The sequence below is a fragment of the Abramis brama genome (genome assembly GCF_963993115.1).
Source record: "Abramis brama genome assembly, chromosome: 2".
In the NCBI taxonomy this organism is placed as follows: domain Eukaryota; kingdom Metazoa; phylum Chordata; class Actinopteri; order Cypriniformes; family Leuciscidae; genus Abramis; species Abramis brama.
The window spans coordinates 44,104,589-44,130,102 of NC_139964.1; the positions used below are offsets into that span (position 1 = coordinate 44,104,589).

General features: G+C 42.1%; 1 protein-coding gene and 1 long non-coding RNA gene across 2 annotated transcripts in view; both read left to right on the forward strand.

Annotated features, from left to right (window-relative positions):
• Positions 1–470: 470 nt before the first annotated feature.
• LOC311074531 lies at positions 471–9,958 on the forward strand. The gene is made up of 3 exons (XR_014604312.1): positions 471–7,857; positions 8,625–8,659; positions 9,004–9,958. It is a non-coding gene; the product is annotated as an uncharacterized lncRNA (long non-coding RNA).
• Positions 9,959–12,645: 2,687 nt separating this feature from the next.
• The window catches only part of cckbra (cholecystokinin B receptor a), a 76,782-nt gene continuing 63,913 nt past the window's right edge, over positions 12,646–25,514 (forward strand). Inside the window, exon 1 of the mRNA XM_084106769.1 lies at positions 12,646–13,070. Within this exon, the coding sequence (XP_083962895.1) occupies positions 12,911–13,070 (160 nt within the window). The 5' untranslated portion in view covers positions 12,646–12,910. The remainder of the gene's footprint in view (positions 13,071–25,514) is intronic.

The following is a 25,514-nucleotide window of genomic DNA, read 5'->3' on the forward strand; positions in this document are numbered from 1 at the left end:
CTTACCTGGCAATAAATCTATAGCACAGTCATAGGGACGATGCGGAGGGAGAGAAGCAGCTCTAGACTTACTGAACACTTCACTCAGGTCACGGTACTCCTCGGGCACGTTTGATAAATCCACTACTTCCTCCTGTAACACAGGGACAGAAACAACAGAACAAGCAGACACAAGACACGAATTGTGACACTCAGTGCTCCAAGCTGAGATGGTCCGTCTTTTCCAGTCGATACGTGGGTTGTGTAAACTGAGCCAGGGGTGTCCTAAAACTATGGGTGTGAGTTGAGAGTCCGTAATGTAAAATGATATAGTTTCAGCATGATTTCCAGAAGTGATGAGTGTAAGTTTCTCGGTGACCAAGGAGATGGTGGGTAAAGTCTGTCCATTCAGTGCGTTGACTGTGATCTTCTGGGAAAGTGTTCGAAGAGGGATCTGTAATTGTAGTGCAAACTGATGATCCAAAAAGTTACCTTCTGCCCCTGAGTCAATGAGTGCAGTGCAGTGGTGATCCAGAGTAGACCATCTCAGTCTTACCGGGAGGATGGTGGAAGTGGATGAGGTCTTTCCTGCGGAGATCCCACCCGATAGTAGCCTCAAACTTACTATCGGGCTGGGCCTTTTACTGGACAACTATAGGCATAATGTCCGTTGCCACCACAATAGAGACAGAGGCCCTGGGATCTCCGCCTTTCTTTCTCCTCCCGGGAAAGCCGAGCTCGCCCCACCTGCATGGGCTCGGGATCGTGGGAGCCGAACGTGTCCAGGCCGCTGGACCGCTGGTTCTCATTCCGACTCTGAACTGGGTTGGTGGGTGTTCTCTGCCCAATCCTGGACAGACGGGCGTCCACTCTCAGGGCCAGGTCGATGAGTCCATTAAGAGTTGAAGGAAGGTCCAGGGCGTAGATCTCCCTCTGGACACGTTCGGCCAGCCCATGCAGGAAATGGTCCCACTGCGCCTCCTCGTTCCAGCGACACCCGGCCGCCAGGGTCTTAAACTCGATGGAGTAGTCAGATACCGATCGGTCCCCCTGGCGTAGGTCAGTCAAGACCCTGGCAGCCTCCTTCCCCTTGACGGCTCGGTCGAAGACACGTCTCATCTCCGCCGAGAGGGCTTGGAACGAGGAGCAGCACTGGTCTCTATTCTCCCACACTGCAGTTCCCCAAAGCGCCGCTCTCCCAGTCAGTAGCGTCAGAACGAAGGCTACTTTCGCCTCCTCTTTTTCAAAAGTTCTGGGCTGTAATGAGAAATGCATACTGCAACGTGTCAGAAAAGGACGGCAGAAATTCGGCTCACCAGAGTATAATTCAGGCGTGGGCAGTCTGGGTTCCGACTGGGAGAGAGGCACAGGTGGTGTGGGGGGAACTGCAAGTGCTGCTGGAGGTGCTGGCGCAGTGGGGGGTTGTAGCTGGTGAAAACGCTGGGTGAGCTCGGACACCTGTGTGACCAGAGTCTGGATAACGCGTCCTGTCTCCCCCTGGCTGCGCTCCTGTGCATCCATCCGGCCGATGCATACTCGAATGAAATCCTCCAGTGAAGCAGATGAATCACCTGCTGCTCCCATCGTTTGGTCCATCCGTTCTGTCATGACAGAATACTGGAAACAATTGCAGGTGAACAATATTTATTGGAACTCAACACAGAATAAGGACAATTCAGGAATGAAAGTTCCTCTCAGGGTGCGGTCGCGATCTCGCGAACAGGAAACAGCTCCGGACGGTCCACACAGGGGGAAACGCTCAGACTCGGACACACAGGGACTTCGATGGTCTAGTGCTCGGTGCTGAGTGCTGGTGCTCGGTGATCTGTGCTCGGGTGCGGTGAAACAACAGGGATCCACTGAAGACACGACAACCCGGAAGACGACACGAACATTCACGCAGGAACAGCAAACAACGGATGGACACTGGAATGGAGAGATGAGTGAGTATAAATAGGGAACGGTAATGTGAATCAGCTGAGGTGGGGAATGAGATGATTGCGAACAGCTGGAGCACTGAACAAACACGTGAGCGGGACAACGCCCACTCCCGCAAACTCACAGACATGTAAACAACAATGACACGAGACACAGAGGAAACAATGAATTCACAACCGTGACAATACCTGCATGATTTACCTGCAAACTAATTTACCTTTCCCAAATCATCCCATTATAAGTCAGTGACTTTAATACCACCTGATATCTCTAATCATACGATGTTCCATCTTTTACTTTATAATACCTGTCAAATATTCCTTCAATCAGCATCCTAAGTTGTAATGAAAATACAACCAATTTACAATGTTACCACATACCATCTTCTCATCTCCTTCATCTCCTTCCCAACATTCTATCTTCAAGCAATCTAATTCTATTTTCAGTAAAAACTAAACATACCATAGTACATTGCCTTTATAACTTTAGTAGACCTTGAGTCAAGTTTAATTATCATCTTTCTCTGGATTTTGAATCGCATTGATCTATTAGGCCTTTAACAGGGTGATAACTGCTGATTTTTCTTAACCTTATTTGTTAGCTTTTAATTCAAGCAGGCGATTGTTTTACTTAGTAAGATCTATTTAAGGATCTGTGTAATAAAATCTAACCAACCAAGTTCTATAATCTTTCATTTTATCCTTAACACAAATATCAATAATTGTATTATTTTGTTTCAAACAATGTCATTATTTTAAAATTAACTCTCACCCAGCTGTTGCCATGATAATAGCGCTAGCTGCTGATGTGCCATTTAATCATTAATTACCTATCCTAAAATTTTATCAGAATTAACTGATGGACATAACATGTCCTGCCTCTGTTTGTTTGCAATGCGGAATAGTTCATAATGGATCCATTGATCCAGATCATTAAATCTGTAACTTCATTCTGAATTAAGAAAGCTTTTTAGAATTTTGCTTTATGAGCAAATATTCTATTTCACTGAAATGTCTTAACTGTTTAGATTCATTTTAGTTTAAATTTAAAATGTTTGAGTTACATTGTTCTTGGTCTTGGTTTTAACTTTGTGCCCCCTACATAATTTTCTTTAACGTTGAAGACCTTTCTCAACAAAGCAAGTCCATATTTCATCTCTGGAAGCCGGGCTAAATAAGCAAGCACTGTTACTGTATTCCTAGATAGACTAGAACCGCAGTCACCTCTCAGATATCAAATACAGACATTAGACAATACATGAAAGGAACATTTCAGTAATAACACTGGTAACTTCTTTAACTAATAATAATCCAGAAATTAAATATGTTTCCCAAAATCAATCTCCTTTTGAAAGTTTTTCTTTTGCTATTTTAACAAATGGAAACACCTAAAAAATATTTAATGTAGTCATTAATTAATCGCTATAGAAGTTTACCCAATTATCTATTCGGACCTAGTCCGGCAAAGTAACTTATCCTCCATTCTCTTATTAGAAAACAACTATTACAACTATTAATTTTTATAGCATCTATGATATCTGAATTAGGGTTCTAAAACCTTAAAGTTTCTTCAAAAATAGTCCCTAGATTATTTTTATCTTTACAGTAATGTACCTATTTAGAGTCCCTATACTCTACAGAATTAAGAGATTTTCCTCTTTCCAATTTACATATACCTGAAATATTTTCAAATTAATCAGTAATTGTTCAAATCATGAGATCTATATCAATTCTCAGTCGTACAGTTTGATTGAACCAAATAAAACATCAATAAAACATCACACAAAATTAATTATTCTGCTAAGCTTAAACCATTAGTTGGTCCACATCTTCCTCCAGGTGTGTTGATCATCTCGTTGCCCCATGGACGTTCCATCTTCACCAGGGTGACTCTTTGCGAACCGTTGCAATGGGCTTTCCCTCGTTGGCAAGGGAGGTACGTTACTAGCACGTCCTTGGTCCCCCACTAGACGCTGTGTGTTGTCGTTGGTGTTGACGTTTGGCGTTGGCGTGTGTGGTTGCTGAGGGCTGGTTGGTGTAGTTTAAGTCGAGATGCTTGGACGGAGGTGTCACCGCACCCCAGATGGGACCTTGTTTGTGGAGTGAACCACAAGAACAACCTGTGAATGGAGACCTTAAGTATTTTTGTTAGTATCAACATGGATCATGTCGCCAGACTCATCTGCTTGTCTGGCCGGTCGTTCTTTTTTGATGAGACCTGTAAAATTTCATGTTAAACAGTAACAAGACAATATTTTATACATTTGGAACAGAATCAGTTCTGTTCGATGAGATCCATCATGACATCCTGTAAAAAGTAAAAGTTAAATATGGGGTGGACAGGGTAAGCTAGCTTGCTCTCTGCCTTCCCAAAATTATATGCTGTGCAGGTGTGGCATTGTTTATTTCTGCCACAACAATAAACCCAGACCAGGATAGTTAGCCAAAATCATCCATGGTTGTTATTTTATTGGGTATATTTTAACCTGTGGGCATATTTTAACCTGTGTGTCATATTTTATAAATTTAGATACAGCTGTTTTGATTGACATCATTTATTTTTCTTAGAACACCATATTTCACACACTCACTTTCACACACTTTCACACACCCCTCTCTGGCCAGAGATTCATACATTCTTGTCTGCCATAGCAGTTTATGAACTGAATAGGGAACATATATTTATTATGTGTGGAATACCACCAAATCTGAACGGTAACAAAGTTTGACGACGACAGAAACTACTGAACGTAGACACACTGTGGCATTCCCCTTGCAACAGTGTCTGAACGTTAGGATATAAATTTTCAATTGTCCGATGCAGTCGTCATGTGATTGAGTTTAACACCGTGAACATAAACCTAACTTTTCAAAAATCAAATAGATTAAACACTTTAAATAATAATCGTATAGAGCTACAATTGCAGTTGAGAGAATCAGTTTTAATTTCTCAAATGCAATTTGTCATTCTTTGCACAATTTCAATTTTTCAAACTTTTTGTTGTTGCTCATAAGCTATTTAAAAGAAGATTTAGAAATCTTCACACAATCTTAGATCCATGGACAAAAATAAAAATAACATTTCTATCTCGTACCCCTTGTGATGACAGCATGTGATTTCAAAAGTCTATAATTAGAAAAATTAATTGTTTCTATTGGATCCAGAAAATTACCTTTTAAATGAAATGGAGTGACCAATATTTGTACTTTTCTAGCCATAATTTCTCTTTAGACGCCTTGTGGCCTATATTGTATTTTTCTTTTCCATAAAATTCTGCAATGTCAATAACCTATTAATGCTTTTACATAACTCTCACTGCCATATCCAGCCTCAGTTTTAACTGATTGGTGAGTCATGCTCTCACTTCTGCTATTGAACAGTAGGGCTGTTACTGGTACCTATTGAAAGAAGATTCAAAGAGTTAGTTTAAACAGAGAAGAATATGAAAAATTGCTGAAACCAGTGGATAATCAAAAACAATCAAGTTAAATAATAACTAAATTTGAAGCAGTCTCTGTAGTGATCATTGAAAATGCAGCAACTGGTCCACAAGGCTAATTGTCTTTCTGTGTGGATTGTCATTCAGTTGAACTTCAGGCTGATACATTGGATCGTCAGGCTGTGATCGCACTCTCATCGGTCTGACTTTTGCATCTCCTGCCACAAAATGTCATAATGCATGGCAAAATTGTCTTTTGGAAAAGTCTCAAGTGAACTGTCACCTTTGCAGGCTGAATCAGTCTCCCCATTCTGACCCCTCTCAGAAGTGTCAACTTCCTCTTTCAGGAGGGTGGCTGCAGGCCCCACTTCCTCTTTTATTTTTCTGCAGTCATCCCACTTTTCAAGGCAGCTGTCTGAAATTCTTGAACACTCAGAGAACCGCAAAAATCAAATTAAACAGCTTAACTTCCAAAAGTCTCTTCTGGTTTACAACACAGCAATTCTTCAACTTATTAAAAAGCTTAGTCCTTCATTGCGGAAAAAAGCAAGCACTTCTTCTTTGCAAAGACGCAGGAAAAAGCAGGAAAACTTCTCTAATTATAACACAGTGTATAATGTAAATTAAAAGAATTCTTTGTCTTTTCTTTTTTTACAAGAAACCAAAATAAAATGACTCTTAGATGTCAGTTATGTGCCTGTTCAAATCACAATTTATATTTAAAGTTGGTCACCCAATCACATTCTCATACTATGCACAATGCACAAAAATTATCTTAGTTAAACATAAACCATTGTCTCTTAGAATCTCTTAGATCAAAACCATTTTTTTCACACTGTCTCCCAGGGATAACGGGATACAAATTCTAGATGCCTTCATATAGAAAGTATAATATTTAAACACGTGCAGTTAATATCTTATTATTTTTTCATCACTTTAAGTGATTGCCTAAATTCAAAAGCAGTGAATTGCTTAAATTCTATTGCTCAGTTCTATATATCTCATCTACATAAATACATAATTAAAGTCTAACTCATAAAAGTTTCTTCATTACTCAAAATTTCCTAATTATCACAGAATGCATATTCCTATTATTATGATTTATAATTTTAACAATTTCTTCATTTTTTTTTTTAATGATCTATTGATCTTATTTCAACATTTCTCTCTTTATCCTTCTTTATTAACCTTTATTAAATTCAATCAAAATCAAAGTCTTTTTCAAACAAAATTTCAAACAAAAAGCAAGTTTCATTACTACAGCATCTCAGGGTATTTTCCCCTCCTAGATCTGGTTTCCAGCATGACTAGTTGCTATTTGCAGAACAAAGTTTCATTAAGAGCTTTCTAGGCGCACTCTCAAAAACAACAAATAAAATACTCAACATATACTAATTTGGTTGAATTTAACCATAATCATTGCTCTTAATAGACAAGGTCAAACATTTTTAGCAAAGGTAAAACATTTTTTAAATCACTTAAATCTTTTAGATGTGATTACCAATTTTCTTCAAAATTTTACTTAACAGAAAAGCCAATTTTTAATTAAACCTTTTAATTAATTTAGAAGCATTTTAAAGGAAAATTGTCAGGTCTGTCGTCCTACCTTAATACTTTAAGTCCTTTTAGCCCGACTGGAATGGTCCCTCTGTCGAATAGGTTTCTGCAGTCTGCAGAGTGAAGACAACGTGGTTCCTCGCTCCCCGTCCATCCGACAGAGGGAGATTCCGAGGACTCCTGGCTGGCTCGCCAAAATGTCGTGGATATTTTCTCTAAACCTAAGTATCTAGGGTGTCTCCAAATGGACACCCAACTCTGTACCTGGCTCTATTTATTGGGTCTCGTCCCCGACGTCCCCACTCTATAGATCACCTGCTATTCTGACTCGTTTTCCCTAAACCTAGTTTTCTAAACTAGCTTCCTACCTAAACTAGCTTCCTACCTAAACTAGCTTCCTGCCTAAACTAGCTTCCTGCGCAGGAATAAATTGACAAACAGACCTGCAAATGTCCTTTAAATGCTTTAATCACGGCCAGGAGATCTTCCCGAGCAGTTCTCAGGGAATCTCTCCCAAGAAGCAATGCCGGAGGATCTCAGACAAATTCCATTGAGAATCCCACCGAAAAACACATATACAACAGTTTTTATAGAATCAAGAAAACAAATAAGACTAACATGTCACCTTCAATATGATTGGTTCAATTGGTTCAAAAGCCCCAACCTTTTCCCTCTGTCACTGGCATAAGCAAACTCTGATTACTTATCACAAGGTTTTTGCGAACTAGTCATGTCTAGTTTCAGTTCCCCTTTCTGTATTTATACACATACAGTCAGTCACAAGTTTTTCCCCAAAGAGTTTGGACACATTAAAAGCATATGAATGTTATTCCTGCAAGAAAAACAAATGTTAGTTGATTAATTAAAGTTGATTAATTAAAATCCATCACATCAGTGAGCCTGGTTCTTCACAGCAGACATCATGCCAACCTATCACCGGCTGAGGTAAGAGTCTACATGTGAACGATATTTTATATTACATTTGTGTTAAGTTTACGTTACAGTTTTCAAGCTAACGTTAGCATTTTAAATGTTCAGTTAACTGGCGAGAGCTGGAGGCAAAACACTGAAAATGTAGCATGCGTCTTTACATTTTCCATCTGTTTTAAGAAAGATCAGTTGAACACACACCTCAAAAGACCTAAAACAAGCTTTCGTAGACTTGTTATACATATCAAAGTCCGTTTAATTGTGTATAAGATCTTTGTTAATACGCGATAGTATCTGTCAGTAAATCAATCTCTTAAATGGCGGGACATTTTGAAACACTGTCTGGAAGCTGAAAACTCTTCTCTTAAAAAATAGTAACCACGTTTTTGGCTGATTTTTATTACAATTTTTAATAACCACAGTTATACTACAAATAGGCCTAACGTTACCAAGGTTTTTTTTTTTTTTTTTTTGTTAAACCATAGTTCATTTTCGTAAGGGTTAACGTGGGTGTCAAGACCGTTAAGAAAACTAATTCAGTAAATACTGTACTTGTTGATGATACAGGAAAGCACATGAGGCTAGAATATGAACACCACATGATAAATTGCATATTCTGGCTGCATCTGCTTGCCAACACGTAGCTATAGAATGCATATATGTGCATATATTAGGCTTAAAGTAAGTTGAGGTTTTACATTGTCCTAGTTGAACATATTCTGACGTGTAAATGTAATACTAAGTTGTAAATAAATATATATATTTTTTTTGTGTGATTTCAGGTCAAGTGGAAAGCAGAATGATCATGGCAAACAAGGTATGGGAAGAAGTAATTTAAAATATTGTAATTGTCTTCTGATTCCATATGATTGCACTAAAAGTGGCAGAAAATTTTATTTGTTTTATACTATATTTTCCCATGTGAATATTCATTTGATCCTTGTGAGGCCACTGCACAAGGTTTGGTTTTGCTACAGTAAGACCACAATTGTGTTAGATTCCACCCATCTATATCTATCTATCTATCTATCTATCTATCTATCTATCTATCTATCTATCTATATAATTTTTTTTATTTTTTTTATTGTAACTAGGCTCTGTCATTTAGAAACATGGGTTTTCCTATCACTTAGTGACATATATCTCTACCTTTCATTCCAGCCAGAGGATCTGATGGTTGCTGCTCGCATCTCAGCCTACCTGATGGAAAATTCTTGCTGGATGAATGACCTTCAACTCAACCTTGCCAAGACAAAACTGCTTATGGTTTCACTTTCACCCAAACCATGCGATCCTGCTGATTTGCCTTATACAACATCAGAAAGATCCGGCCCTTCCTATCGGAGCCACACAACTCCTTGTCTAAGCTCTTGTTCTATCCAGACTGGACTATTGTAATGCTCTCCTGGCAGGCCTTCCAGCATCAGTCAAACCTCTGCAACTGATCCAGATGCTGCAGCAAGACCTAAACTCACTGCTTCAGATCTATGTGTCTCCAGAAGCTTGTGTTCTGCAAGTGAACGGCGCCTTGTGGTGCCATTATCCCAAAGAGACACAAAACCACTTTCACTGACCTTTACCTGGACTGTTCCCTGCTGGTGGGATGACCTGCCCAACTCAACACATTTTCAAGAAATCGCTAAAGATCCATCTTTTCATAAACACTTGACCCAATAATAATACTAAATCTTTGTTTTTAAAAAAACAACAACAATAATAATTGCTATGAGTACTGTGCTACACTAACTGGGACTTGTCACTGCACTTGTTGCTTCTATTGTTCTCTTAATTTTTAAGTCACTTTGGATAAAATGTAAATGTGTAAAATAAGTTATATTAGAGTATGGTATACGGCAATTGCCTTTTAATGTGGATATTTTTACATGTTCTAAATTATATACTAAGCTTGTATTTCCTATCATTCACGTATCTTGATGTTATGTGTTTATGTTTAATGAGTAAAACTGTAAATGTGCAGGTATTCTGAACTTATACATTTAGTTAATTTAACAGAAATTGACTGTACATTTGCTATTATTAAGTACTTAATTAGAGATTGGTCAAAGTTTTAAAATTGGAAATGCAAAAATTAAATATACAATATATGTAAATATACAAACTTTTGAATTTATTTGAATTTATGTACTTATTGCATTTTTATACATAACTTCACAGTTATTATATTCAGAAAAACTATATTAAAAGATAATTACTGTAGATAGACAGCATTATTATAAAATAACGTTATAAAACCCTAAATTTACAGTTTAACCTAAAAGTTAAATGTTTTTTTTTATATAATATGACATTTATCCGTTTTTCCGCGGTTTATTAAGCCATTATCAAAAGTAATGTACTGTAATTTAATTTTGAACTTTTAAAGTCAATTCTGTATTTTTACTGTTTTTGCCAGTAATTTTGTGAAATGGTTATTTGCCGTAATTTAACGGAATCCGTCTGGAAACTTTGCTGCCAGAGATTTACCGTTTGTATACGGGATTTTTTTTTTTTTTTTACAGTGTAGTAGCTATAGATTTTAATAATTTTAGTAATATATAGGTGAACATATAGGTGCATATATAGGTGAACATATAGGTGAACATATAGGTGCATATAGGTGAACATATAGGTGAACATATAGGTGCATATGTAGGTGCATATATAGGTGAACATATAGGTGCATATATAGGTGAACATATAGGTGCATATATGTGCATATATGTACATATAATATAGGAAAACGGCCAATTTTGTCACATATATTAAAAACCTATATCAAAACCTATATTAAAACATATATGTTTATACAGGTTTTTTCCGTGTGGGTGTTCCTAAGGTACTTGCCACTCCGTTCAGAGCGCAAGTTATTTCTCTGTCTGCTCTCCCTATTACTGATGTCGAGAGAGATGCAAATTTTCTCTGTCCTGTCAGGGCTCTGAGGATTTATGTGGAGCGTTCTGCTGCTTTCAGACAATCAGACCAGCTCTTTGTATCCTTTGGTGGCCGCACTAAAGGTCTGGCCACCACAAAACAGAGCCTTTCAAGTTGGATAGTCGATGCTATTTCTTTAGCTTATGCATCCAAGGGCCTCTGTTGCCCCCTGGGCGTCAGAGCTCACTCTACTAGAGGCATAGCCTCGTCCTGGTCTTAGTCCAGTGGGATTTCACTTCAGGATATTTGTACGGCAGCAGGCTGGGCCTCTCCGTCTACATTTATCAGGTTCTATAACCTGGAAGTTCCCGCTTTACAGGCTAGACTGTTATCGGTTTAGCAATGCCACTTACAGTTACCTTGCCTGACTTAGGTCTGCATTGACTGTGCTATAATGTGTTAAGCATTCATTCATTATATGAGGTACAATAAGGGTTCGACCCCGTTCCCCCCCTCACATGCTTCCATTCGGCCCACCGTTACGTTCGGCCGGAATATTCTGACTTACTCGTCTTATGAGCCCGGGGCATTTGCCCCGGGACGTTGGCTGAGAAAGTTGTGAGCATGCACAGCGTTTTACACGGGGTTCCCGTAGCGTAAGCTAAGGCTTATGCAATACGAGAGTACTCTCGAAAGGGAACGTCTCGGTTACTAACGTAACCTCAGTTCCCTGAGATGAGGGAATGAGTGTCGCGTAACCTTGCCATGCTTGTGCTTCGATCTGGTATCGCTTCAGTCGATGAAACCAAAGGGCAACCTTGGGTGTCACGGCTTAATATAGCCATGAGCCACGTCCATTTTGGCGGGCTGTGACGCGCGGAGGGCGCGAAGTGCCCTCATTGGTTCGCATGTCACAGCTGCCTCTCCGTAGGTTGCATCAGTTGCCGCAGAGCAGCCAATAAGCGTGCGAGCCGTCTGCGTTGGCTGCAGCAAGTGCGTTTTAAATTAAAGAAAAATTAAAGGATCATTTTTGGCTTCAATCTTCTCGAGAAAAGGGGTTTTCCCGTAGTTTTCCTCATCTCAGGGAACCGAGGTTACGTCAGTAACCGAGACGTTTTTCAAAGAAAGTGTTTGTTTGTTTGTTTTATTTCTCATATTTGTAGATAACTGATATCAATCTCAGACAGGTTTGTTAAATAGTTGCCAGGTCTTCTTAGGTAAAAGGAAAACCTACTCAAAGAGGTTTTTCCACTTTATTAAGGAAGTCACAGTTCTCATGCAACATGGGGAGGAAGAAATATCTTTCTGAAGATTAAAAGCATGCAATGGTGCAAAATGCATGAAAACAACTAATATTTGCGAAAACTGAATAGATATGATCAAACTGTCAAAAGATTTGGGAATGATTTACAGCACAGAAGAACTCAGTCAGATAAAGTTTATTTCGTTTCAAACAAATTAATTGTATTAAAAGGGAAGCTATAAAAAACAGGTATTTGAAGCTAATGGTGTCTCTGGAGTCTTGGGAACCTCTCCATGCAGGCTGGCAGTTGTGCATAACGTTTCATTTTTTCAGCCACTCCAACTAAAGCTCACAAAGAGAAACATCACAAGATCAGACACACTGCAAAATTACTATTCAAATTATTACTACAAATTAAAAAAATATTATTTAAATAATCTCGTTAAAGCTTTTTGTTTAACAGCCCTGAAGCTCTAACTTCTAATTCCTTTTGATAATCAACAAGCAGTAACACAAGACATCCACTGGAGGACGACATAGGACTTACATTCCATTAGCCAAGATACGCTAGTTTTAGGCGCACTGTTAAATGTTGACTGAGAGTCCTGTTTCTCTTGCAGTTCTCCCTCCCTTCCTACAATCACCCCACCCTCTGTGCTAGAACAGTCTACCCACGCGGCTCGCTCATCAGAGCTACAGCGCGCTTTCCATTGATACAGTTTCACGCGCACAGGGCATTCTCTCACTGAGGCGCGCGCAGATGCAGGCAATTGGTGTGCAGAATATTTCAGCGCGTAGTTTACATAAGCTTTAGGAGCCTTTTGCTAATTCATGGCACAAACTATATATTTTTGTTTTGTTTAAAATATTCATTGAATGCAATATCGCAAATAAATATAGTTTTACAGTGATTTAGGAAGCTACTTCTACCAGTTCTCGCGGGCTGTTTTGACAATGGATTTACAGAGAATGAATGAAACTCAGAACCCATTTTGGGAATGCTCAAGAACTCCTGGCAATTCCAGCGTGAACAGCTCTGCGTTAAGCGTGGAAGTTAACGCCACCTGTAGCAATGCGTCAATAATTCAGAAATTCAAACCCACACGACCAAAAGGTGAGGACAAACCAATGCATGTCAACGTTTGCGTGTAATTTTATTGCCTTGTTATTTTATCTGTTGCATATTTATTTATTTATTTTAGTTATTATTTTTATTATTGTTATTTACATTTCTGAGTCAAATTACGTTTTGATGATATAAAGAGCCAGTTTGTGTGAAAAACAACATGAAATGAAACGCTCAACCCTTTGCTGATGGTAAAAATGGTCCTTTCCCCCAAACAAATTATTTATTATTTTTTATAGCTATAACAGTGTGCCTGAACATTAATGAAATAATTCCAAAAGCTACTACGCCCCAGCAACCAATATACTGCACATAGACGCATTGAAGAAGAAAAAATTAGCAGCTTGTTTTTCCCATAATGTTTGTGTGTTTATTTTTTTAAATGCTAATTAAAATGTGTTTATTTTCTTTCAATAGTACATCAGTATTTTTAACATAACCTCTGTATTTTAAGTAATAATAACAAATATTTTCCCTGTTTCAAATTATTTTAAGAACTTCAAGAATGTCAGAGGTAATGGTTAGTGTTAAACCCCAAGAATGCTCTTTGCATTTTTCAGATAACTTCATCATCATAATAATCTTTGAACATATGGGTGTACAAATTTGAATATTGAACAAATGTGGTGTTTGCTAGGACGTGGACAAATAATCATGGGTAAATATGGTCACTATACTTCAAAACCCTGACCCCTAGAATGACTGGCAGGCATGAGAATGATGATCCTATTTCTAAATAACAATTTTGTTTTAAATTTATCAGTGCAAGGTTTGTGCAAGGTTATGAATTATAGTGACAAAAGTCAGGGGGAGTGTTAGTTTGGCAGCAGATTAAAACTGTCTGCAAGGACCTACTGGCTACAAGTATTCTGTCTGTTCATTTCAAAAATCTATCATTTGATATATCCAATTTGATATTGATAATAAAAACCCCCAGCTGGGAATAAAAATTATTCAATTTGATTACATTTTTATGCACAAACACCCATAGCAGTTTCTTACCTGTGATTACGAAACTACTACAGCATTTCAGTCAGATGATGGCGACTCACTCAATCGGGTTTGTTTTGCTCTTTGAAAAGGTGGGGAGATTCTCATTTGAGAGAGTTCTGATGTGTTGACTTACAGTGTAAATGATGAAAGGTGGTGGCATACAGTTGGGCAAGACAGTAGGCGCGTTTCCATTAAAGATTTGCGCAAAACTTTTGCGATTTTTTCTAAATATCGACAAAAAACTATTGCGAAATGACGGCGTTTCCATTAACCGATGTTATGCGACTAAAACGTCATTTTTTCCTCTTGCGATAAGTCATTCCAAAAATCATGGCAACGGACGTTGGTAAGTTTATATATATATATATCACAGCCACGTACCGCACTAGACGTTATTATTATTATTTTTTTCCACAAATATCTTTATTGAATTTTTAAACGTTTTCCAGACATACGCAGCATTTTTTATTGAAGAGTCTTAAATGCGTAAACATCAACATATTTCTCATGTAACAGTATAGTCACTGACAGAGGTATAAACAAGCAAACTGGTCTTGCAACCCAATCAATCAATCAATCAACCAATCAACCAATCAATCAATCAACCAATCAACCAATCAATCAATCCCCCTATTTTAAAATGATAAAGTAATACAAAAAATGCTTCACATGTAGTAAAACTGGCCATCTAAATCATTGAATACATTCTCTCTCTCTCTCTCTCTCTCTCTCTCTCTCTCTCTCTCTCTCTCTCTCTTGTGTACACGGGTATGGAAAAGAAAACAACATTTGTTTTTGGAGAGGGGAGGTGCTGAGAAAGGTAGAAACATCTTAGGAAATAAGACTATGGCAATTAATAATGACATCATGTAGAGTGTGGGTCAAACAGTAGGTGGGGATATTTGACAACTGCTATTAGTAGCCACTTGCAAGTCCAAACACATGACTGTTTTCTGGAAAAAAGCCCAATAAAACCGCAACCCACGACAAAATTATTATTAGCAACTTTATGAAAAAACTAGCTGCTTATAATAAGAGGACATTGTAGTTGCTAGTAAAGGCCTTGGGACTGCATGTGTGTATTGTTGAGCTGACATTATCATTGCCATGACGCCATGTCTTTTTCTCTAGAGTCTCTAGAGTCGTTAGTCACATTGCATTTGCTGCTCAAATGATTGGCTCAAAACTGTGCCTGCTGAGCAAGGTGCACTGAGATGAATGAGAATGGTAATGGATAGCTTATTTAGTTTAATGTGATCATTTAATATAGTTATTTTAATATCACAAATGTCTTAGAGTGTTTTACCTATTTCTATACAGTTGCAATGATAATGCATTAGTATGGAGATATGATTTTCTGAATGTTTGAACTATTGACTATTTGACTATTCGGAGAGAGGCGTATTACCCCACTTTATTTATTTTTTCCATTATGTAAAAGGAGTGCTTTTCTAAAAACATGTCTTTTTAAATTCCACAATGAAAGGTTTAGAGTAAACATGAATATTTTTCTGATAATATTTCACAAATCTCTCACGCTCCACTGACTTGCTGTCTTCTCCGTCTTGCTCACTCCACTCCTCTCCTGTTTCTTTTTCTATTTCTGATCCTGATATTGGCTTCACCATCTCTTGCCAACTACCTGATTGGAGTGTGAAGTGCGGCATTTTAAGATAAATCACTCAGTTTCAAGGGGGAGCCCACACATATCTTGTTTCATCACGCCTTAGAGCATTCAAGGGTTGTTGGTTCTGCTGGGGCCCCTGTCTGTTCAGGGCCTTTAGAATCATCCCAACCTTCCTCACTTGCCGCTGGCTAATTGGTCCCATCATGCACTGCTGCAGCATGAATAAATTATGCGGTAATATAGTAACACTGTTTGCTGGTTTTAAATGTATGTAGTTGTTAGTTGTTTTTTGTGTTAAAATTTTACAAAATATAAGTACATCATGAATCCAAACCATGTTTTTGTCTTATCCTGAATCACTACAGTGCACCTATAAGTGTATATTCGGAGACTGGTACAGGTCATACCACTGTGGAATAGCCCAGTACCTACGTGACTCGTCATAGACATAAACAGAGAGAAGTAGCTCCGGCTAAATGTTCTTCCGCAAGACACATGCAGTTCTGTTTATTAACCGCTAGAGTGCCAAAAGTTACAGACAGCAGCTTTAATTTTTGTTATTTGTTGTGGGGTGATGTTAAGAGCCCACGTTTTTTTACTTATCTATGTTAATTGTTGGGGTCTATATGCATGTATGTATGTTCTTCAGAAGCAATAGTCATAGAGTTAATTACAGGAGCCATGCTAAAGCCCTTTCAAATGCAAGACTGTTGTGTTGCCTTGATACGAATTTATTGGCTGAACAGGATATTATGCATTTATTGAACAAACAAATAATTCAAAAGGGTTAAATAAAGAAGTGTTACTGTGGACAATTATTATTACGTTTTATAGGGTTGACTATGGTGTAGAGAAAAATGAGCTCATTATTTACTAAGTAAGAAAAATAACTGCATTGATTTCATGGTTGGATGCTTAAGCTGTGTTGCTGTCTTTGGCTCTGAAATTGAACTGAGGCTCTTAACATTAGACTTTGGCACTGTGCCTGAATAAAATGGCTTTAAATTTTAATTGGCTTCAAATGACAGCAAATCCTTTTACTCAGTCTAATTATGTGACATTCTAAAAATCACAGACTTACAGACTTACATTTACTAATTTATTTATCAAATTAAGAAGGACCTATTCATAATTCTGGCACAAGCAATGCCTATATACCATTTCCAGAATTCCAGAATAAGTCAAATTCATGAAGAAAGCAGCTGAACTGACCAATGAATAAAACATCATAAAGATGAATTATTGAAATGCATACATTGTTGTTTGCAAGGACAATCACGGCAAAAAAATAATTATTCAGACTTTGCTTACTGCATATAGAATGCCTCATAGTGAGTATACCACCCCATTAAGCAAAAACACAGTCCTGGCTGTTATGCTGCATTCACGTGCTATATGAAAATTTCCTTTGCTTTCCACTGCTTTCCACTCTTTCCATAGAGCTGCTCGATTCTGGATAAATTGAGAATAACATTTTTTTTTTTTTTTTAAATAGAGATTACGATTATCCCTGATTCTGAATAGACAACTAAACAAACCTGCCTATTTAAAAACATATTTAATTGATTTTAATTCATTAATTAAGGCTATAGAATCTAGGGAACGTGTTTGGTGTCTCCCAGCCCACAGCTCTACAGATATCTGTCAGCAAGGCACCTTGTGCCAACGCCCAGGAAGAAGCTACACTCCGAGTGGAGTGGGCTCGCAATCTGAGGGGGCATGATGCGTCTTGGAAGTGGTACGACAAGACGATGGCATCCACTATCCAGTGGGCCAACCTCTGCTTGGAGACAGCCTTTCCCTTCTGCTGGTCTCCTTTACAGACGAAAAGCTGGTCTGAGGTCCTTAGGCTTTGCGTTCTGTCCATGTACAGGTGCAGAGTGTGGACGTGACAGAGAAAAGCCAGGGCTGGGTCTGCCTCCTCCGGGGGCAGCGCTTGCAGGTTCACCACCTGGTACCGAATGGGAGTGGTAGGAACCTTGGGTCTCAGGATGACGTGAGAGTTGGACCGAAAATGCGTGCAGGTCCCCTACCCTCTTGATAGAGGCCAAAGCAAGCAGGAGAACTGTTTCTTAACTCAGCTGTCTGCAATGGCTCAAAGGGAGGTCTCTGCAGTGCCGTCAGCACTAGAGATAGGTCCCAAGAGGGGATAGAGGGGGGCGAGGCGAATTCAGTCTCCTCGCGCCCCTCAGGAACCTTATGATTAGATTTTCCATCAACTGCATTGTGATGTGCAGCAATAGAGGCAACATACACTTTGAGGGTGGAGGGAGACAGCCTTCGCTCCAACCCCTCTTGCAGAAAGGGAAGCACGGTACCAATCGACCATCTTAGCTGAGGGTCCCCTCAGTCAGGGAAAAGAACAACTGGCAATGGGACGAGTCCGGAGAAGCAAACAGATCTATCTGTGCAGCCCAGAAGTGGTCTCACATCAGCTGGACCACCTGGGGATGAAGTCTCCACTCTCCTGGGGCCACAGGCTGTCGTGAGAGCTCATCAGCGGCACAATATAGCAGGCCGGCGATATAAGTGGCACAAAGCGACCTCAGATGCTTCTGACTCCATAGGAGGAGATGGCAGGCGAGTTGTGACATGCGAGGGGAGCGTAGACCACCTTGATGGTTGATGTACGCAACGGTCGCAGTGTTGTCCGTACGGACCAGCACGTGCTTGCCAAGCAGTGGTGTTTTGAGGCAGCTCAGAGCAAGGTGTACTGCTAGCAACTCGAGGCAGATGATGTGCCAATGCATCTGAGGGCCCATCCAGATCCCCGCTACAGCATGCCCGTTGTACGTGGCCCCCCAGCCGGTGTTGGAGGCATCTTTGGAGGACACTTGTATGAGATAGTTGAGGATACGAACACCATGCTCTCTCAAGACGCGGGGCGACAGGGAAAGCCCGAAGGGTAAGACTTTGTACTGATATGCTCGACCATAGAATGCAAGTGCAGGAATGATCTCTGTTGCGGGAGGGTGGAGACATAAAAGTATGTGTCCTTCAGGTCGATCGTTGCAAACTAATCTTGGGGGCAGATGCATCTGAAAATGTGTTTCTGCGTTAGCATCTTGAACGGGAACTAAAGTAGGGCCCGATTCAGGACTCGCAGATTGACCATAACCTACCGCTTTTCTAGGTTACAATGACGAACCAAGACGGGCTGTAGAAGCCAGTGGCAGAACAGAATTGATTCAACAAAAGATTCTCCGCCTGGCCCTCCTCCGGGGAAGAGCAGCTGTCTCAGCGCTGCTGAGACGAGTGGCGCCGTCTTCCTGCGAAGGCTCGACGTCACAGTAGAGCTGGCTGTGGCGGAGTTTTGTTTTCTTTTTTTCTCGCAGGGGACTGACACCCTTGGCGACGAACAGACTGAGGGGCAGCCCCCGAGTGACTCAGGTAGCACATCGGGGAAAGCTCTTGGTTACCTCAGCCTGCTTCTGAACTGTGGTGAACCGCTGGGCACAGTCTCCAACTGTGTCGCTGAAAAAGGCCACCTCGTGAGATGGGAGCATCGAGAACGCGAATTTGGCAATGTCTCACACCTCTGCAAGGTTTAGCCAGGGCGCTTCTGGACCACCAGGGTGGACATCATCTGGCCGAGGGCCAGCGCTGTGACTTTAATCATGGTTAGTCACCATGCGCAGCTCAACCCTGACTCAGAACTACCCCTGCATTATAAGTATTTTGGCCTTTCACTGTACTTGCAGCGCTGTCTTTCGCTGTAATCCAACACCAGCTTTGAAGAGGTGTTCCCCCGAAGAAGCAGACTTATTTTCTTCTTTTTTGAAGTTTAAACACTCTCAGATAAGATTGCAGCGCAGGAACAGTACAACCGCTCGGCTCCGAAGCAAAAAGCAAAGATGTGATGCACCAGCACTCACGTCGCACTCACATCGAACGTGACCGAACTGAAAAGGAACTGCTCTCTCTGGCAGCACCATCACAGAATTTAAATGTTCGCCGTGAACATACTTTTCAAATGTTTAATAGACATAGCCAAATCATTTACATTTAGGAATAAGATTGTGTGGGTGCTTGAATCGAGATCACAATCTTTTAATGATTTATCGTGGAGCTCAATGAAGTCATAATTATGAGCTTATCGTTCAAGTGCTTTTTTGTTGGAAAGAATAGGAATCATGGAGGAAACCAAATTTATTCTTATTTCTTGGGAAAATATGATCAAAGCCAAAATGTATTGAAGATATTTAATTTTGAATAAATGGTAGCTTCCCATTTGCTGATAACCATTTAAACATTCACCGCACTACATAGTCAGCTTGCTGATGATTCTGGAATTGTGGTCTAATACATGCCATTTTTGCTGTGTATAAAACACACAATATGCTTCAAATGGTTATTCATATTCGTAAATATGCACTACAGGGTGACAGGGACAGCCCAAAGGGTAGGACTTAGTATTGATGCCACAAACAAGCCATGATAGTGATTTGATGGGCATTATCCTGGTGACGATAGACAGACAGGCAGCCGCTGGAAGAGCCCCTCGAGCAGACGTAGAGCAGAGGAAGCGATGACACGCCGATGACCTAGGCGGCCGCGATGGAGCCGCAGCGACGACCCCCTGAGAAGGAAGTGGGGACCCTCAGGGCTGAGGACGAGCTGGTGTGACCGAAGGCTGAGGTGATGACTGAGGGAAGGCGGAGCTTGCCGGAGCCGAAGGGGTGGAGGGCCAGAGGGCAGCGGACGGCCCACAAGTCTGCAGCGGAGGCGTGGCAAGGTCTGACCCAGGCAGAGCCAACGGTCCGAGGGAGCCCGGCGAGGTTGAACGGCCGAAGGTCAACGCTGGAGTTGAGGGAGGAAGGAGCGCAGGCGCAGAAGCCAGGGCGACGGGTGGAGGTGGATCTGAGGGGGTCCAAGGCTGGAGGCGGAGCCACGGGCTCATACCGCCCAGGAGGGATTGGCTACTCGCAGGTCCAAGGTGGAACCATGCCACTGAGAGGAGGTGACACTGATGGACCAATGGGAGACAATGACGACTGGGTGGTAACAGTGGTTGAGGACTGAGGACGGGCATATAGAGATGCACAGAATCCAATAAAAAACAAAGTGCTAACAACAGCAGTCAGGAGAGGTGGTGGGAGAGGGAGGCTGGGCGAGGTTAACATGACTGAAGACGATTGACCTACAGGTAAGTTCATGGGGTAAAGGGGATCCATCTCTCCACTCCTTTGAAAAATGTCCATAGAGTCTAGCTGGTACTCACTCTCAGTGGCTGGAGGGTGGGCGGGGCTCGCTTCCATTCCCTCGAACTCCACAAGGACTCCCACGGCGATGGACGGCATTGCCGGCTCACACCCCGGGTCAGACTCTCTGAGATGATTCGGTTCCAAGGCGATGGTGGGTACTGTCCTCTCTTCGTTGGGTTCTGGCTCACACTTCGCAGCAGGCGGAAGCTTCCAGTCTGCGGGGGGCTCAGGCGTAAGATCCGTCGATTGGGGTGATGACCGGCTAGGCTCTGGCGGCTGTATGGATTGGGGGTAGAGTCTGTCCAGACACCTGATGACGTCCTCCTTCCAGCAAAGTCCTTGGATGTCTGGAAATTCTACTGAATGTTGATAGTTAACCCTGATCCAATACAGTGATTTCAGAGTCTCGTCGTCGTAAGAGGTACAGACGGCGAGACAGCAAAACTCCATGGTGAAGTCCAAGATGGTATGACTGCTTCTGGCCAACGCACTGTACTGACTGACTGTAACCAAGGATATAGATGGGCGTGAATCTGAACAAAGACAAATGATAACAACCTGAAAGTCCATGAAATCAACACTAAACAGAACATAATGTGACAAGCACATGGTGCACTGTCAGAAAAAATTCGCAAAATTTGTACCTTTAGGGGTACAACGGCTTGTCACTGGGGCAGTACCCTCAAGGGTACACCCGTTGTACCCTTTCACATGGGTACATATCAGTACCCTTGCAGTATGTACCTTTCAAAGACAAATATGTACCTCTGGTGACTAAATTGTACCTTATAAAGGTGCAAATTTGTCCTTTTAAGGGTACTGCCCCAGTGACAAGCATTTTGTACCTTATGATGGCAAATTTGTACTCCATACAGCACATTAAAAAGGCCAGAATGCTCTTTATCATTTATTAAACATTCAAAATTACATTTTTCACAGGATGAATATTTTAAGCACTATCACAATGTATCATAACAGGATGCATATATTGAGCAATTTTACTTCAACTTTTAATACTCTTTCATATGTTTAAAAAATTAAACAGTAAGAATATTAAGCTTAATATTATATTAAGCTTTTTTTCTAAATCAGTACAATACATTTCATTAACCTTTTTTTTACCATGTAATACAATGTTAAATCAGTACTAAATCTCATTTTAAGTAAATTTTTCTACTTTTAAAACAGTTTTGAACATCAAAAATGACAAAGCAATCTTTACTCCAGCAGTACACATTTCATTAATTGTAACTTTATACCCTTAAAACATTTGATCAAACACACATTTCACCAAACACAGTACTACACATTTAATTTGAACTTTTTGAAAACATTCTTGAAGATCGCAAACAATTTATTATCAGCAGAGTATCTGTCACGGGCCTGAAAGTCCATCTCTTGCCTTGGTTTCATAATACTGCATTCAAAGTCAACTTTGACTGTGTACGCATGGAAGTGTGAATCATACGACACTGGTATTGGGATAGTTCACTTTAAAATTAAAATTCTGTCATCATTTACTCACCCTCAAGTTGTTTCAAACCTGTATAAGATATTTTGAAGAATGTCAGTAACCAAACAGTTTGTCACGCTGAGGCAAGGATGAAGCAGAGAGAGAATCCAAGTGCAAGCATACATTTAATTAAACAAACAGGTAATCCAGGCGGAACACGGAACTCAGGACAAGAACAGGTAACAGTACATTAAACAACGACCGACAACCAACAACTGAAGCACAGGGGTTTAAATACACAGACAAACAAGCTAAACAAGATAACAAGGGGGTGTGGCTAATTAGAAACACCTGGGAGAACTAATAAGCAAGAAAAACTACAAAGGACTACAAAACATGACACAGAACAGGAAATAACAAAAGTGCACACAAGACAAGGGAAACACAGGACAGGAAACATTACATAGCCCCCCACCTAAGGAGTGGATTCCAGACACTCCTCAGAAAACAAAAGTCCAGGAGGGTGGTGGGTCTGAGGCGGATCCGGGGGCGGGACGGGGGGCCAGACCCGTGGAGCGGAAGAGGGCCTGAAGACTCCGGCAGGGCAGAAGGCCAGGGCGGAGCAGGCTGTGCAGGTGACCAGGGCGGAGCAGGCTGTGCAGGCGGCCAGGGCGGAGCAGGTTGTGCAGGCGGCCAGGGCGGAGCAGGCTGTGCAGGTGGCCAGGGCGGAGCAGGCTGTGCAGGCGGCCAGGGCGGAGCAGGCTGTGCAGGCGGCCAGGGCGGAGCAGGCTGTGCAGGCGGCCAGGGCGGAGCAGGTGGTGCAGGCGAACAGGGTGGAGGCAACCCTTCAGGCGGCCAGGGAGGAGACGACCCTTCAGGCGACCATGGCACAGGAACAGACACCGGCTCAGAGGAGACCATCTTGTCCGAAGACACAGGCGTGGTTTCGGCCATCTTGTCCGAAGACACAGGCGTGGAGTCGGCCATCTTGTCCGAAGACACAAGCGTGGAGTCGGCCATCTTGTCCGAAGACAAAGGCGTGGAGTCGGCCATCTTGTCCGAAGACACAGGCGTGGAGTCGGCCATCTTGTCCGAAGACACAGGCGTGGAGTCGGCCATCTTGTCCGAAGACACAGGCGTGGAGTCGGCCATCTTGTCCGAAGACACAGGCGTGGAGTCGGCCATCTTGTCCGAAGACACAGGCGTGGAGTCGGCCATCTTGTCCGAAGACACAGGCGTGGAGTCGGCCATCTTGTCCGAAGACCCCTCGGGCGGCCACGGCGGTGAAGACCCTTCGGGCGACCACGGCGGAGAAGACCCTTCGGGTGGCCACGGCGGTGAAGACCCCTCGGGTGGCCACGGCGGAGAAGACCCTTCGGGCGGCCACGAACCTTCAGGCGGCCAGGGCGGATCGGGCTGGTCCAGAGGTGTATTGCCCCCCCCCAAAATTTTCTTGGGGAGGCTCCCCGGTAAAGAGTCCTGGACCAGCGATGAGGGCTCTGTGCTGGGCAGCGATGAGAGCTCTGTGCTGGGCAGCGATGAGAGCTCTGTGCTGGGCAGATCCAGCGATGAGGGCTCTGTGCTGGGCAGATCCAGCGGTGAGGGCTCTGTGTTGGGCAGATCCAGCGGTGAGGGCTCTGTGCTGGGCAGATCCAGCGGTGAGGGCTCTGTGCTGGGCAGATCCAGCAGTGAGGGCTCTGTGCTGGGCAGATCCAGCGAAGAGGGCTTTGTGCTGGGCAGATCCAGCGGCGAAGAAGGCTCTGAACTGGGCAGATCCAGCGGCGAAGAGGGCTCTGAGCTGGGCGGAACCAGCGGCGAAGGGAGCTCTGAGCTGGGCGGAACCAGCGATGAAGAGGACTCTGAGCTGGGCGGGACCAGCGGCGAAGGAGACTCTGGGCTGGCGTGAAGTGCAGGCTTGGCTGGACTGGCGTGAAGCTCTGGATCAGCAGAAGCGACGTGAACAGTCTCTGGATCAGCAGAAGCGACGTGAACAGTCTCTGGATCAGCAGAAGCGACGTGAACAGTCTCTGGATCAGCAGAAGCGACGTGAACAGTCTCTGGATCAGCAGAAGCGACGTGAACAGTCTCTGGATCAGCAGAAGCGACGTGAACAGTCTCTGGATCAGCAGAAGTGACGTGAACAGTCTCTGGATCGGCAGAAGTGACGGCAGGCATCCTGGGGATAAGAATCAGGCGTGGCTGCCTTCTTGGCTGGAGACACTCAGGCGTCATGGCGGCGGCCATCCTGGGAATCAGAATCAGGCGTGGCCGCCTACTTGGCTGGAGATTCCCGCTTAATGCTGCTGGATTCATCTTTGGTCGGTCGTTCTGTCACGCTGAGGCAAGGATGAAGCAGAGAGAGAATCCAAGTGCAAGCATACATTTAATTAAACAAACAGGTAATCCAGGCGGAACACGGAACTCAGGACAAGAACAGGTAACAGTACATTAAACAACGACCGACAACCAACAACTGAAGCACAGGGGTTTAAATACACAGACAAACAAGCTAAACAAGATAACAAGGGGGTGTGGCTAATTAGAAACACCTGGGAGAACTAATAAGCAAGAAAAACTACAAAGGACTACAAAACATGACACAGAACAGGAAATAACAAAAGTGCACACAAGACAAGGGAAACACAGGACAGGAAACATTACACAGTTAACTGGAACCATTGACTTCCATAGTATTTTTTTTTTCCTACTATGGAAGTCAATGGTTCCAGTTAACTGTTTGGTTACTGACATTCTTCAAAATATCTTCCTTTGTGTTCAGCAGAAGAAAGAAATTCATACAGGTCTGAAACAACTTGAGGGTGAGTAAAGGATGACATAATTTTCATTTTAAAGTGAATTATCCCTTTAAAAACTTGCCACACAGAAGGGATTTTCTTCTACACCTTGTGCATTGATATGGTTGTGTGATTTTCAGCACGGGATATTAATTATTCGGGTGACAGTTATTGGAAGGGGCTTGCCACCCACCTCAGTAATCCTTGCTATGGCATGCTGCAGGAAAGTCAATGTATTCTTCATGTAGGGTGGATAAGCCAAGTTGAAAACATAGTAAGCAATAAAGGCTGCAATTATCAGACTCTTCTTCAACTCCTATTCCCCTGCGCACCTCCACACCATCCACTTTGACGAGGACT